Source organism: Theropithecus gelada, chromosome 9 (assembly GCF_003255815.1).
Source record: "Theropithecus gelada isolate Dixy chromosome 9, Tgel_1.0, whole genome shotgun sequence".
NCBI lineage: Eukaryota > Metazoa > Chordata > Mammalia > Primates > Cercopithecidae > Theropithecus > Theropithecus gelada.
This window is the reverse complement of record NC_037677.1, coordinates 5,804,434-5,817,653: the sequence shown is the minus strand read 5'-3', so window position 1 is coordinate 5,817,653 and position 13,220 is coordinate 5,804,434. Positions and strand designations below refer to the sequence as shown.

Genomic DNA, 13,220 nt, shown 5'->3' with positions numbered 1-13,220 from the left:
CATACTGCACTTTTTCTCTTCCTCACATGTCCCAAGTTCATTCCCATCTTCAGGCCCTTAAGGCATCTACACCTTCTCCTAAACTGCTCTCCCCACAGTTGTGAAACGGCGGCTCCTCCTCCACACTCAGGTTTCACTCAGACACTACCTGCTCAGAGAAGCTTTTTCCACCCCTCTAAAGCAGCATTCCCCCCATAGCACTCTGCTCTAGTTTCTCTGCAGTGCTCATTACTCACTAAAATGCCTTTTCACACATTCACTTACACAGGACCTGTCTTCCCTCACTAGATCAGGAATCTGCTCTAAGCTGTGGACCGGCTCCTGGACAACTATTGGACACGCACAGGTGTTCAGTGTTTGTCAGATGCACACGACTCCCCAGGCACTCCCCACCCTGCTGAGGAAACCATCGGGGCCCCTGTGAATCAGCAGCCCACACGCAACAGCCTCTCCCACGTGGTAAGATGGACGAGTCTTCTCCATCCAAGTGGGAAACGGAGGAAGCAGAGCCTAACATTTTCCCAGGGAAGCGAGGCCACAGGTGAATAAGGAAGGCTTCTCTTGGCGAGGGGCTTCCCCTAAGGCTGCAGGACCCATGATGGTAAAATCGGCCTTGGTGGTATCTTGCAGCCACCTACAACTGTATGTTCATAACGCGCTCTTACCAGCCTTTCCACATCAAACTCTCCACCCCTGGCTCCTGCAGAAGATGACGCTGAGGTGGAGCAGGGTGGGTCCCACAGCCTGCCAGCTGCTAATACTGCTAAGTGGCAGGGCTGGACCTGCTGCCGCATCTGGGACTCTCCCGTTATCAGAGCATCCCCTCCCCTCCTCCCGGGGCATTACCTATTGCTGATGTTAATCCCCTTCTCCCTCATGGCGTAGAGAAGCACGGCTATGCAGTACAGGGTCTCGGTGACATCTGGCATGGTCACCGTGGAGCTGGGTCTCCGGAGGCAGAAGAGCAGTCGCTGGATGTCATTCACACTGCTGGAGAGGAGCACCACAGCTGCCACCAGGGCCCAGACGTTGACACCCTGCAAGCCAAGTGCACAGGGAAGGAGGGACAGCCCAAACACAGGCCATGGTTAATACGAATCACAGCAGGAAGGAGCCGAGCCGGGGGTCCAGCTGCTGGCTACAGACTGTCCGGATTGAATCCAGATTTTCCAAGTGGTATTTGGGAAACAGGGGAGCCCTTCCGTTCGCCCTGGACTCCTTCTCATCACTTTTGGATTTGAGATCTTAGTTTTCTTTAATTAAATAACATGGATGAAGTATCTAACATAGAACCTTGAATAGAGAGACAGTCTAAAAATATGAGCTCCCTGTCATCTCACCACCCTACTCTCCAGGCCACGGGGGCTCTCAGGCCCATAACGTTTGGCGGGGCCAGAGAAAAACAGCCAGCAGGGGGAGCCCACCCAAGAGGCAAGAGAGACGCAGACACAGGAGAGGGCTGCTCGCAGGCTATGGGGGAAATAAAGTCTGGCAATTCTCCAGCATGATGGTGTTAACTCGCTATTTATTATTAGTAATAACTTTTCATGGTAAGTTAAATAAATATGAAATTACGGAAAGTTTATTCTGTGAAGACAGCATGCTCCTCTTAGCAATGTCTCCATAAATGTTCACTTACACAGAAAGTTAATAGTGGACACAGGTTTTTTGTTTTTTTGAGATGAAGTCTCACTCTCACACAGGCTGGAGTGCAGTTGCACAATCTCAGCTCACTGCAACCTCCGCTTGCCAGGTTCAAGCAATTTTCTTGTCTCAGCCTCCAGAGTAGCCATGACTACAGGTACATGCCACCATGCTCGGCTAATTTTTTTATTTTTGGTAGAGACAGGGCTTCACCATGTTGGCCAGGCTGGTCTTGAACTCCTGACCTCAGGTGATCCACCCACCTTGGCCTCCCAAAGTGCTAGGATAACAGATGTGAGCCACCACACCCAGCCTTTACCATTCTTAAGTTACTACACGTCTCTGTGTTAAAGAACACATTCCAAGAAAGGAATGTCCCATCCCCTCTCACTTCAACCATCCTATGAAAGAAGACCCACTCCACCACCATCAGCAATCATCTTCTTCAAGATAAAGAGAAATGCAGTTGCCTGGGTTCCCAGCGCTCTGTGGCCAGCAAAATACACGCAGAGGTTGCACGTAGCCTCGAAGATTAAATCTGGGAACCCCTGAACTGGAAGACGAGCAACAGGGCTGAGATTCAAGGAGACTGAGGGTTATTTCCAGCTTCTCATTACTTCATTGTGTGACTATAGCAAGACCCTTAATTTTTCTGTCCCTTTCAAATAAGCCAAGTTGTCAATAATGGGGTGGGCTGTCTTGTAAAGAAATCCTATTATTAAAAGTGTTCAGAGGCTAGATGACCACTTTTCAGAAATATTTCAGAGAGGATTCCTCAACCAAATGGGAAATCAGACTAAATGATTTTTTTAAATTTCCTCTAAATCTAAGACTCTATAATTATATGGCCTTTTATTTCTCCATTGGGAACGATGACAACATGAATGCTTCAAAGCATTCAGAGATTAAATACAGATATTAAAAATAAATACAAAGTCATCCTCAATTGAAGCTTCCTCCAGTGAAATAAGATGCCGCCTTCTCCCGCAGCCTCCAGACCTACCCCGGCAGCAGTGTAGAGGTCAGGGAGGTGTTGCCGCACACACGCCTCAGCCTCAGGGAGGAGGGGGTGGTCCCTCAGACTCCACAGCACCCTCTCGGGATCCACACTCGGGGAGCACTTAGTGGTGGCCGTGTATCTGTAAGACATTCATGGGAGAGGCCATGAGTAGGGTGACCATAAGCACTGATGTACAAGGAAGACTTCAAAGACGCCTTCCTTACAACAGGTGAAGCTCACCGTATGAGGTTCAGCACACACAGGTCTGACTCCTTTTCTATGCCACAGTTAGACAGGATGCCGTCCACTTTGCTAACAGCTTGCTCTTCGTTCATCAGGTATCGATGGTACAGCTTCTTCCAAGGAATGAACTATGTAGTTAAAAAACAAAATAACATGAGGCAAAGGCCATTACAAAGCAGATTAATGAGGTAGGCAGATCACCTGAGGTCAGAAGTTCGAGACCAGCCTGGCCAACATGGCGAAGCCCTGTCTTTACTGAAAAAACAATAGAAAAATTAGCCAGGCATGGTGGCACACGCCTGTAGTCCCAGCTACTCAGGAAGCTGAGGCAGGAGAATCACTTGAACCCGGGAGGCGGAGGTTACAGTAAGCCGAGATCAAGCCACTGCAGTGCACGTTAGCCTGGGTGACAGAGTAAGACTCCATCTCAGGGAAAAAAAAAAAAGAAAGAAAGAAAGAAAAAAAAAAAAGCAGATTAAGCCACAAACACAGAGATAACCTTTTACCAGTGAAAAGCAATCACAGCTCACAATTCAAAAGCCAGACAAATCAGGCAGAAATGGTACAGACATTTTTATTGGAAACTAGGAGAACTGGGTCTTGATCTTGGTTCTAACACTAACTTGTTACAGTTATAGAATCTGGGAAAAGCTATAGCTTCAGTTTCCCTATCTGAAACATTAGTACACATAGCTCAGAGTTTCAATGAGAACAAAATAATATGAGAGCTGTGGCTATACCAATATCAGACAAAACAGATTGTAAGTCAATTTTGTCTGTTAAATACTGTTATAAGAGACAAAGGACATAACAACAAAAGGGTCAATTCACCAAGAAGGTACAATAACTATAAATATATATGCAGCAAACATTAGAGCTCCTAAATATAGGAAACAACCCCTGACAGAACCGAAGGTAGAAACAAACAGCAACACAATAACAGAAGATTTCAACACCACCATTTCAATGATGAATGGAACAACCAGACAGAAGATAAATAAGGAAACAGAGGATCTGAACAACACTATGGACTAAGTGGGCTGAACAAACATATACAGAATACTCCACCTAACAACAGCAAAATATACGTTCCTCTCAAGGGCACTTGAAACATTCTCCAGGATAGATCACCTGTTAGGCCACGAAACAAGTTTCAACAAACTTAAAAACCACTGAAGTTATTATACAAAGTATCTTTTTAAATCACAATGGAATGTAACCAGAAATCAACAGCAGAAGGAAAACTGAAAAATCCACAAATACATGGAAATTAAACAACATACTCTTGGCCAGGCACGGTGGTTTATGCCTATAATCCCTGCACTTTGGGAGGCTAAGACAGGCGAATCACTTGAGGCCAGGAGTTTGAGACCATCCTGGACTACAAGGTGAAACCCCATCTCTCCTAAAAATACAAAAGTTAGCCGCGCATGGTGGCACGTGTCTGTAATCCCAGTTGCTTGGGAGGCTGAGGCATAAGAATCACTTGAACTCAGGAGGTGGAGATTGAAGTGAGCCAAAATCAAGCCACTGCACTCCAGCCTGGGTGACAGAGACTCTGTCTCAAAACAAAACAGAAACAAACAAACAAAAAACCACATTCTTAAAACAACCAATGGGTCAAAGAGGAAATCACAAAGAAAATTAATATCTTGAGACAAATGAAAATGAAAACATAACACAGCAAAACTTATGAAACGCAATGAATGCTGTTGTGCTGTTTTAAGAGAGCGGTTTATAGCTATAAATGCTTACATTAAAACAAACAAACAAAAACGGGCTGGACGTAGTGGCTCACGCCTGTAATCCCAGCAGTTGGGAGGCTGATGGCAGCCAGATCACTTGAAGTTAGGAGTTTCAGAGACCAGCCTGGCCAACATGGTAAAACCCCGTCTCTACTGAAAATACAAAAATTAGCCAGGTGTGGTGGTGCACACCTGTAATCCCAGCTACTGGGGAGGCTGAGGCAGGAGAATCACTTGAACCCAGAAGGCAGAGGTTGCAGTGAGTCGAGATCGTGCCACCGCCCTTCAGCCTGGGCGACAGCAGGAAACTCTGTCTCAAAAAAAAAAAAAGAAAAACACGAAGTCAAGGGAGATATGAGGAAGGAACCCTCCAGGTGGGCAGCGTGGGAGGATGAGAGCAACCCAGGGAGGGGAAGGAATGTGCAGTCTGTGGTCAGGATACAGCAGATGAGCTGTAGATGGAACCCAGGGAAGCCGTGTTGAGTGGAAGTGAGCAAAGAGGCTGGAGTCATAGGGTGGGGCAGACACGGAAGGCCTTAAATGCCTCTAAGGAGTTTGAATGTCTTCTGAAGGCAAATGGAAACCATTTCTGAAAAGATCCTCTGATTAGAAGCATACATTAAGCAAAGTTACGTGCTTTTAGAGGAAACATCTCCCAACTCCAGCACTCACTCACCAGAGGGTCACTGATGATCTCCCTCCACAGGTGGCACACCAAGCTCAGGTTCCAATAGAGGTCTTCCACCGGGAGGAAGGCAAACACGTGCCTCAGGACCTCACTAGGCAGGCTACAAATGTGGCTTGGTGCTTCCTGGCAGGGCAAGGTCCCAAGAAGCCCATAGTATGAGTCAGGAATGGGATCAGGACCCATGTCCCCAGCATCTTGGTCGGTTTCTCCAGACTCCTCAGAGAGTCGAGACGTACTGTCCTCTGCTTCTTGCCTGGCCTCCCTAGGCCTTGTGCATGGCACAGTCAAATGGTGCCGTGGAGCTTTCTTAGAAACTCCATCCCACCGGCTGGTTCCGGTAGCCTGGTTACTCTCTTCCTCAGAGGACCGAGACCGCTTCCTGGAGGGCGGGGCAGACCCTGATGAGCCCAGCCATGCTTCTCCACTGCCTTCCTGAGGCAGTGCACAGCTGCTCTCTGCAGGAAAGATCATGTCACCCTCAGAGTCCTGACAGCTGTCCTGGCCAACAGAATTGCTTTTGGCCATGTCATTGGTGCACGGCCGCTTGCCTGCTAGGAAGAACTCAGGGATACATCTTTGACGTCCCTGACCTGTAGAGATAACCCAAACAGGATGGACAAGCAATGAACGGTGACTGTTGACCTGCTATTAACCCAAATAAGACACACTAATTTTCAATTATCTATGTTAACAGAGGAAAGAGATAAAAACACATGTATGGGCCAGCTGATTATATAAATAACTAATTCAAACGATATTTATATTTGGCTCTATCATATAACCAGACACACATTTGCAAAGAGACAGAGACCAGTCTTCACATGGTGTGATGGCCAACAATACTCCCTGCAGTAAATACAAGTACAGAGAAACAGGCTACGCAGGGAACATCTGAATGGACAGACAAAAAGGAGGTGACTGCTCACAACCACACCACCACTCACAAAGTGCCCCGCTCCCACTCACAACAGAAAGCCTACATGTGCTTAAGCAGAAATTCACATGCTTGGGGTTATCAGGATTCTGAAAATCTCACTCTTCTCATTTGACAGTGCTAAAACTTTTATTTTTATTTCTTTTTTATTTATGTATTTATTTATTTTTGAGATGGAGTCTTGCTCTGTTGCCCAGGCTGGAGTGCAGTGGCATGATCTTGGCTCACTGCAACCTCCGCCTCCCAGGTTCAAGCTATTCTCCTGCCTCAGCCTCCCAAGTAGCTGGGACTATAGGCGTATGCCACCATGCCTGGCTAATTTTTGTATTTTAGTAGAGATGGAGTTTTGCCGTGTTGGCCAGGCTGGCCTAGAATTCCTGACCTCAAGTAACCCACTCGCCTCGGCCTCCCAAAGTGCTGGGATTACAGGTGTGAGCCACTGTGCCCAGCTTTTATTCATATTTCTTCCTGTGAAGGTGACACATTAATTTATTTTAAAATAAAAAGGTAGGACTCAGAATTCTCTTTATAGTATTAGAATGGTACCTAATCTCTTCTACATGTTTGTTCAGTGAGCATTTACTAAGCACCAATGATTCTGAGACAAATATAAAGTGAAAAATGGTTACATTTCCTGACCTCACAGATTTTTCAGGAACATAGGGAAGCCTAAATGGTGATTTCATACATCCCACAGCATTTTCAAACTCCTAAAAATAATTTTTAAATGCCAAAGAAGTAAACACCTTATCAATAATACATAGTTCCTTTCTAAATGGCTGTAACCAAAACACTCACTTTGGAAGAGAATGGACTGAAACTTGGTTTAGCCTTGAACAAAATTTACGAAGCTGAAACAGATATTTTTCTATATTAGTAAAAAATATATATATATATGTAAAACTGTTAACTCTTTCTTGGGCAATTTGATGGAAACCCAGAGTTTTCACATCACTATTACTATAGGTTAATCCATATGATCAGGGTTAAATCCTAAAAATTTCTTTTTTAAAAAATATTATTATTATTATTTTAAATAGAGACGGGGTCTCACTATGTTGCCCAGGCTGATCTGGCACTTCTGGGCTCAAGCAATTCTCCCACTTCAACCTCCCAAAGTACTGGGATTACAAATAAGGCGTGAGCTACTGCTCCCAGCCAAATCCTGGTATTTTCCAATTGTTGAATCCAGTCACACCCACAGTCATTGAGACCTTACCACCTGGTCAGGGCCACCTCACAAGTCCTTGTCAGTAAAGAACTCAAAATAGAGAAGAAACAGACTTCTATATATGGAACAAACTCAGTATCCAACAGGATATAAGTAAGTTTCAAACTGCCTCATACAGTTGGTTATAGTAGCTCCCACAGCAGGAAACATACAATAGTTAAAGACAACCAGGCTGGGAGAGGTGGCTCGCACCTGTAATCCTGGCAGTTTGAGAGGCGGAAGCAGGTGGGTCTCTTGAGCCCAGGAGTTTGAGACCAGCCTGGGCAACATAGCAAAACCCTGTCTCTACAAAAAAAAAAATACAAAAATTAGCTGGGCATGGTGGCACGTGCCTGTAAGTCCCAGCTACTTGGGAGGCTGAGGTGATAGGCAGAGGCTGCAGTGAGCTGAAAAGGTGCCACTGCACTCCTGGATGACAGAGCAAGACCCTGCCTCAAAAAAAAAAAAAAAAAAAAAAGGACAACCAGATAATATTTGAGTTGGATTCTGAAATTAGTTGTATCAAAGGGAAATAAGGCAATCTAGATTTATTAACTAAAGTGGGAATTCATTTGGTACCTAGGGGGGGCATTCCAGTTGATTCAGCAGAGATAAAACCTGAAGTCAAGGAGCAAGGTTACTGTAGTAGTCCAGGTACTAGGTGACAAAGAGCTCAGGATGAAGGAACATTTTGGAGGAAAAATAATGACACATGGACCTAGTGACAGATTGGACAGAGAAGATGAACAAAGAGTCAACTAATCTCAATGTTTCTGGATTGGAATAGGAGTGACACTGGCCCATGTCTTCTATCACTTTACACAAGCTAATAGGATTCATTCCATCACACTTTTCCGGAGCTTTTAGGAACTATGATAATAGGACAGAATTTTCATGGAAAACTCAGCGGGGTGCGGTGGCTCACGCCTATAATCCCAGTACTTTGAGAGGCCGAGGCGGATGGATCACCTGAGGTCAGGAGTTTGAGACCAGCCTGACCAACATGGAGAAACCCCGTCTCTACTAAAAAAAAAACAAAATTAGCTGGGGATGGTGGCATGCACCTGTAATCGCTGAGGCAGGAGAATCACTTGAACCCAGGAGACAGAGGTTGCAGTGAGTCGAGATTGCACCATTGCACTCCAGCCTGGGCAACAAGAGTGAAACTCCGTCTCAAAAAAAAAAAAAAAAATTTTTTTTTCATGGAAAAGTCACAAATAATAAAGAAAGTGTCAAGCTATTGCATCAAGACTACAAAGTCACAGCAGCAACATTTACAAATACTTTTAAACTAAGAGATATTCAAAGGACCCACACACTACAGGTTTTGAAATGCAAGAGTTTTGGAGGAGACATACCCCTACTCCCTCTTTTTGTTCTGGGTTTAGGATAGAGACCATGGTTCGGATCTCTGTTTGTCCATCTCTGACCGAAGGGCTGGGTCACAGCCAAGTGACTCCGAGCCAAATGCTGGCAGTCGATGGCAGTAAGATGCTTCCGCTTAAACCGTCTCACTGTTTCATACCAGCAGGTAGAAGAAAGGGGATATTCATTAGTTATCGCAGATTCTACAAGCTAGCCAACACATTATACTCATGTTTCTGTATAGTGACACAATTTTGTCAACACCCCAGCCAACCCTTCCCCCTTCCCCTTGCCCACCAACTTTGTCCTTTCCGTTTCTTAGCATTTTTCTTTCTTAGAATTGAAGAATCCTAAGTGACATTTTAAGATCTTAAGATTTTTTTTTCTACTTATACTTTCTAGAAGCTTTGGTCATGAAATGCTCATTTAAGAAAAAGTTGTGGCTGGGTGCACTGGCTCACGCCTGTAATCCCAGAACTTTGGGAGGCGGAGGTGGGTGGATCACTTGAGGCCAGGAGTTGGAGATCGGCCTGGCCAACGTGGCAAAACCCTCTCTCTACTAAAAATACAAAAATTAGCTGGGCCTTGTGGTGCAGGCCTGCAATGCTAGCTACTCAGGAGGCTGAGGCGAAACAGTAGCTTGAACCCAAGAGGTGGAGGTTGCAGTGAGCCAAGATCGCACCACTGCACTGCAATCTGGGCAACACAGCAAAAAAAGAAGTTGTCATTAGTGGATATACTGAGGTTTGGCATCTTTTCCTTAACTTTATCCAGGCCATTTATATTTTTTTTATGATAATCAAAAGTATTTAAGAATAGGCTATTTTTTTTTAATAACAAAAAACTTTTATAACTTTTTTTGTTAAATTGTTAAAATTGTTTAATTATAGTAAAAAGCACATAACATGAAAAGCACATAACTAGAAGCAAAACATCGTGATAATACAGGCTGCAATTTCCCTGAGAGAAGGACCAAAGGGCACACATCCCTCAGCCCCCCGAGCACCTCGGTATTGAGAACAGACTTGAAAGGACAGCAGCGACTCCCCCAGCCCCAAATGCAAGAGAAGCCAATTCCTTTTCAGGACCTTTAGAGGAGAAAACTTCGTATCTTCCCTTAGCAAAACACTACAGCAGCAATTAAGCCTAGAATTTTGTTTCCACGGTACTGAAATACTTGGTTTTGTAGTACTCATCTTCTTTGAGGTAATTCTTGTCCATGTGTAACCAAGATTCTCCATGCTTCTGCATCTGTTACTGCATGTGGCATTAAACATGCAGTAACAGATGCAGAAGCCTCCTTACGGCATTAAACACTAAAATATAAAGATGTACTTCTTAAAAATAAAAATTAGGCCAGGTGCAGTGGCTCATGCCTGTAAGCCCAGCACTTTGAGAGGCCAAGGCAGGTGGTTCACTTGAGGTCTAGAGTTCACGACCAGACTGGCAACACGGTGAAACCCCATCTCTACTAATAATATAAAGATCAGCCAGGTGTGGTGGCAGGCACCTGTAACCCCAGCTGTTCAGGAGGCTGAGGCCCAAGAATCACTTGAACCCGGGAGGTGGAGGTTGCAGTGACCCCAGATTGTGCCATTGTACTCCAGCCTGGACAACAGAGTAAAACTCTATCACAAAAAAAAAAAAAAAAAAAAAAAGAATTAAAGTTAGCCTTTATAGGAGATGGTCAAAAGAGAATAAAATCAGGTTCTATCGGTATCATATTTTCACAGGTCCTAAAAATACTCCACTAGGCTGGGCACAGTGTCTCACACCTGTAATTCCAGCACTTTGGGAGGCTGAGGCGGGTGGATCACGTGACGTCAGGAGTTCAAGACCAGCCTGGCCAACATAGTGAAACCCCGTCTCTATTAAAAATATAAAAAATTAGCTGGGCATGGTGGCATGCGCCCAGGAGGCTGAGGCAGGAGAATCGCTTGAACGCGGAAGGCAGAGGTTGCAGTGAGCCGAGGTCATGCCATTGCACTCCAGCCAGGGCAACAAGAGCGAAACTCCGTTTCAAAAAAAAAAGAATACTCCACCACTAAACTATGGTATCAAATGCCAGAATCTCACTCAACATTTCTTTTCTTTTTTCTTTTTTTGAAACCGAGTCTCCCTCTGTTGCTTAGGCTAGAGTGCAGTGACACAATCTTGGCTCACTGCAACCTTCACCTCTTAAGTTCAAGCGATCTTCTTGCCCCGGCCTCCCAAGTAGCTGGGACTACAGGCCCCGCCACCACACCCGGCTAACTTTTGTATCTTTAGTAGAGACAGGGTTTTAACATGTTGGCCAGGCTGGTCTCAAACTCCTGGCCTCAAGTGATCCGCCCACCTCAGCCTCCCAAAGTACTAGGATTACAGATGTGAGCCACTGTGCCCAGCTCAACATTTCCTTTAAGCTTGAAAATACATAAAACCAAGACCTCAGTGAGTTTAGTTGATATCGTTTACAATATTTTCTCATTATTCCTCCCTAGCTAATTCAGAAATCACACTTCCAAATTTCAGTTAACTTTTTCAAGGTGTAATAGCAGCTTTTTAAAAAAAACTTCATTTTTAAGACTTTTCCAAAATCAATTCAACACACAAAACCAGTTCTGCGAGCCCCTCGGAAAGGATGCTGGAGATCTTCTAACCACCTGACCTTAGAAGCTGGGTGCGACTCCACGAGTGTCAGGCCCCAGCACTCACAAATGCACTCACTCTCACGAAGCAGCACAGCACAGCGCGGTGAGTGGGCGGAGGGCCTGGCAAGAGAGCTGGGCTGGCGCCCTCAGCTGGCCACTTGGTAGCTCTATGGCTTCAGGGCACCTCAGGTCTCTAAGTCTGATAGGTCTACGGCCATCCCACCCTGAACGTGCGTGATCTCGTCTAAGTCTGAGAGGTGTCACCAGGAACAGATGAGAAAAAATGCTCAAAACTGTCTGTCAAATTATCCAACTGCAGGCACACAAACTTACCTGTTCCCTCTATTTAACGAGGTTTATGTGAGTAGCTTGCATAAGACGTTGAAATATCTTTCAAATTATAAAGATGCCACCTAGGCCGGGCGCGGTGGCTCAAGCCTGTAATCCCAGCACTTTGGGAGGCCGAGACGGGCGGATCACGAGGTCAGGAGATCGAGACCATCCTGGCTAACACGGTGAAACCCCGTCTCTACTAAAAAATACAAAAAAACTGGCCGAGCGCAGTGGCTCAAGCCTGTAATCCCAGCACTTTGGGAGGCCGAGACGGGCGGATCACGAGGTCAGGAGATCGAGACCATCCCAACATGGGCTAACATGGTGAAACCCCGTCTCCACTAAAAAATACAAAAAACTAGCCGGGCGAGGTGGCGGGCGCCTGTAGTCCCAGCTACTCGGGAGTCTGAGGCAGGAGAATGGCGTGAACCTGGGAGGCGGAGCTTGCAGTGAGCTGAGATTCGGCCACTGCACTCCAGCCTGGGCGACAGAGCGAGACTCCGTCTCAAAAAAAAAAAAAAAAAAAAAAAAAAGATGCCGCCTAATGGCAAAGCAGGAAGTGTACTAGCAGCCCAATTACAGCCAATTCTGTATTACTGGAAACACCCTTCTAAACTAACCAGTAACATGGCTCGCTTATTATGGACAGAAAACCAAACACCCCTCCACTTTGATGGTTTTGTGCTGGTTTGTGCTGGTTCTGTAATGTTGCTGACCAGTTTATCTAGAGTAAAACAACAGCACATCGTCTTATTCACACAGTAACAAACTATGAATGTGAAGTGTTTCTACATTAAAAACCAAATTTGAAGTTTTCTACATTAGAAAGAAAACATAAAGTCTTATTGTTCTCTTTTTAAAAAATAAGACATGAAATTTTATTTCCTCTGTTCAAAACCCTTCGTATTACAAATATATCCCAAGGACTATTTTGCCTGAATGGGGACCTCTGGGCATATCGGCAAAAGAAATACGGGACAGCAGCAACATGGCTTCTAGAACACTCGAAAATCCTGGGTGAGGTGTCCCGCACACGGCTCAACAGCAGGAGTGGCTGCAGGATTCCCAGCAGCAAATCCACAGGCCCTACAGATCCAAGACACTGGACTCATGCCTGCTTTTCTTTCTCCTCAAACAGTCCCAATTGCTTCAGAGCTGGTCAGTACGGTATCTATAATTAGAACTGGAGACACTATGTGTCCTGCTGAAGGGTAAGGAAAAAAGGAAAAAATAAAATAAAATAAATAACTGGAGACACTCACTAAAGAAAGTTACCAATAGAGAATATCTCACTTAAATAGGAGGTGAACATCTACTGCCAAACTGGCCTGCAGAGGAAAAGCTTTCATGGATAAAATCATGAAGGAAAAAAAAAAAATCACAAAGCAGCAAGATCAACGTCAAACCACTCAAATCTGAGACCCGGGA

The 13,220-nt window shown here is 45.1% G+C and overlaps 1 protein-coding gene across 1 annotated transcript in view; it reads right to left on the bottom strand.

Moving 5' to 3' along the window:
* FBH1 (F-box DNA helicase 1) overlaps positions 1 to 13,220 on the bottom strand; it is a 46,001-nt gene that overhangs the window by 27,406 nt on the left and 5,375 nt on the right. Inside the window, 5 exon segments of the mRNA XM_025395864.1 lie at positions 847 to 1,037; positions 2,648 to 2,783; positions 2,885 to 3,015; positions 5,309 to 5,910; positions 8,823 to 8,978. Coding sequence (XP_025251649.1) covers positions 847 to 1,037; positions 2,648 to 2,783; positions 2,885 to 3,015; positions 5,309 to 5,910; positions 8,823 to 8,978 — 1,216 coding nt within the window.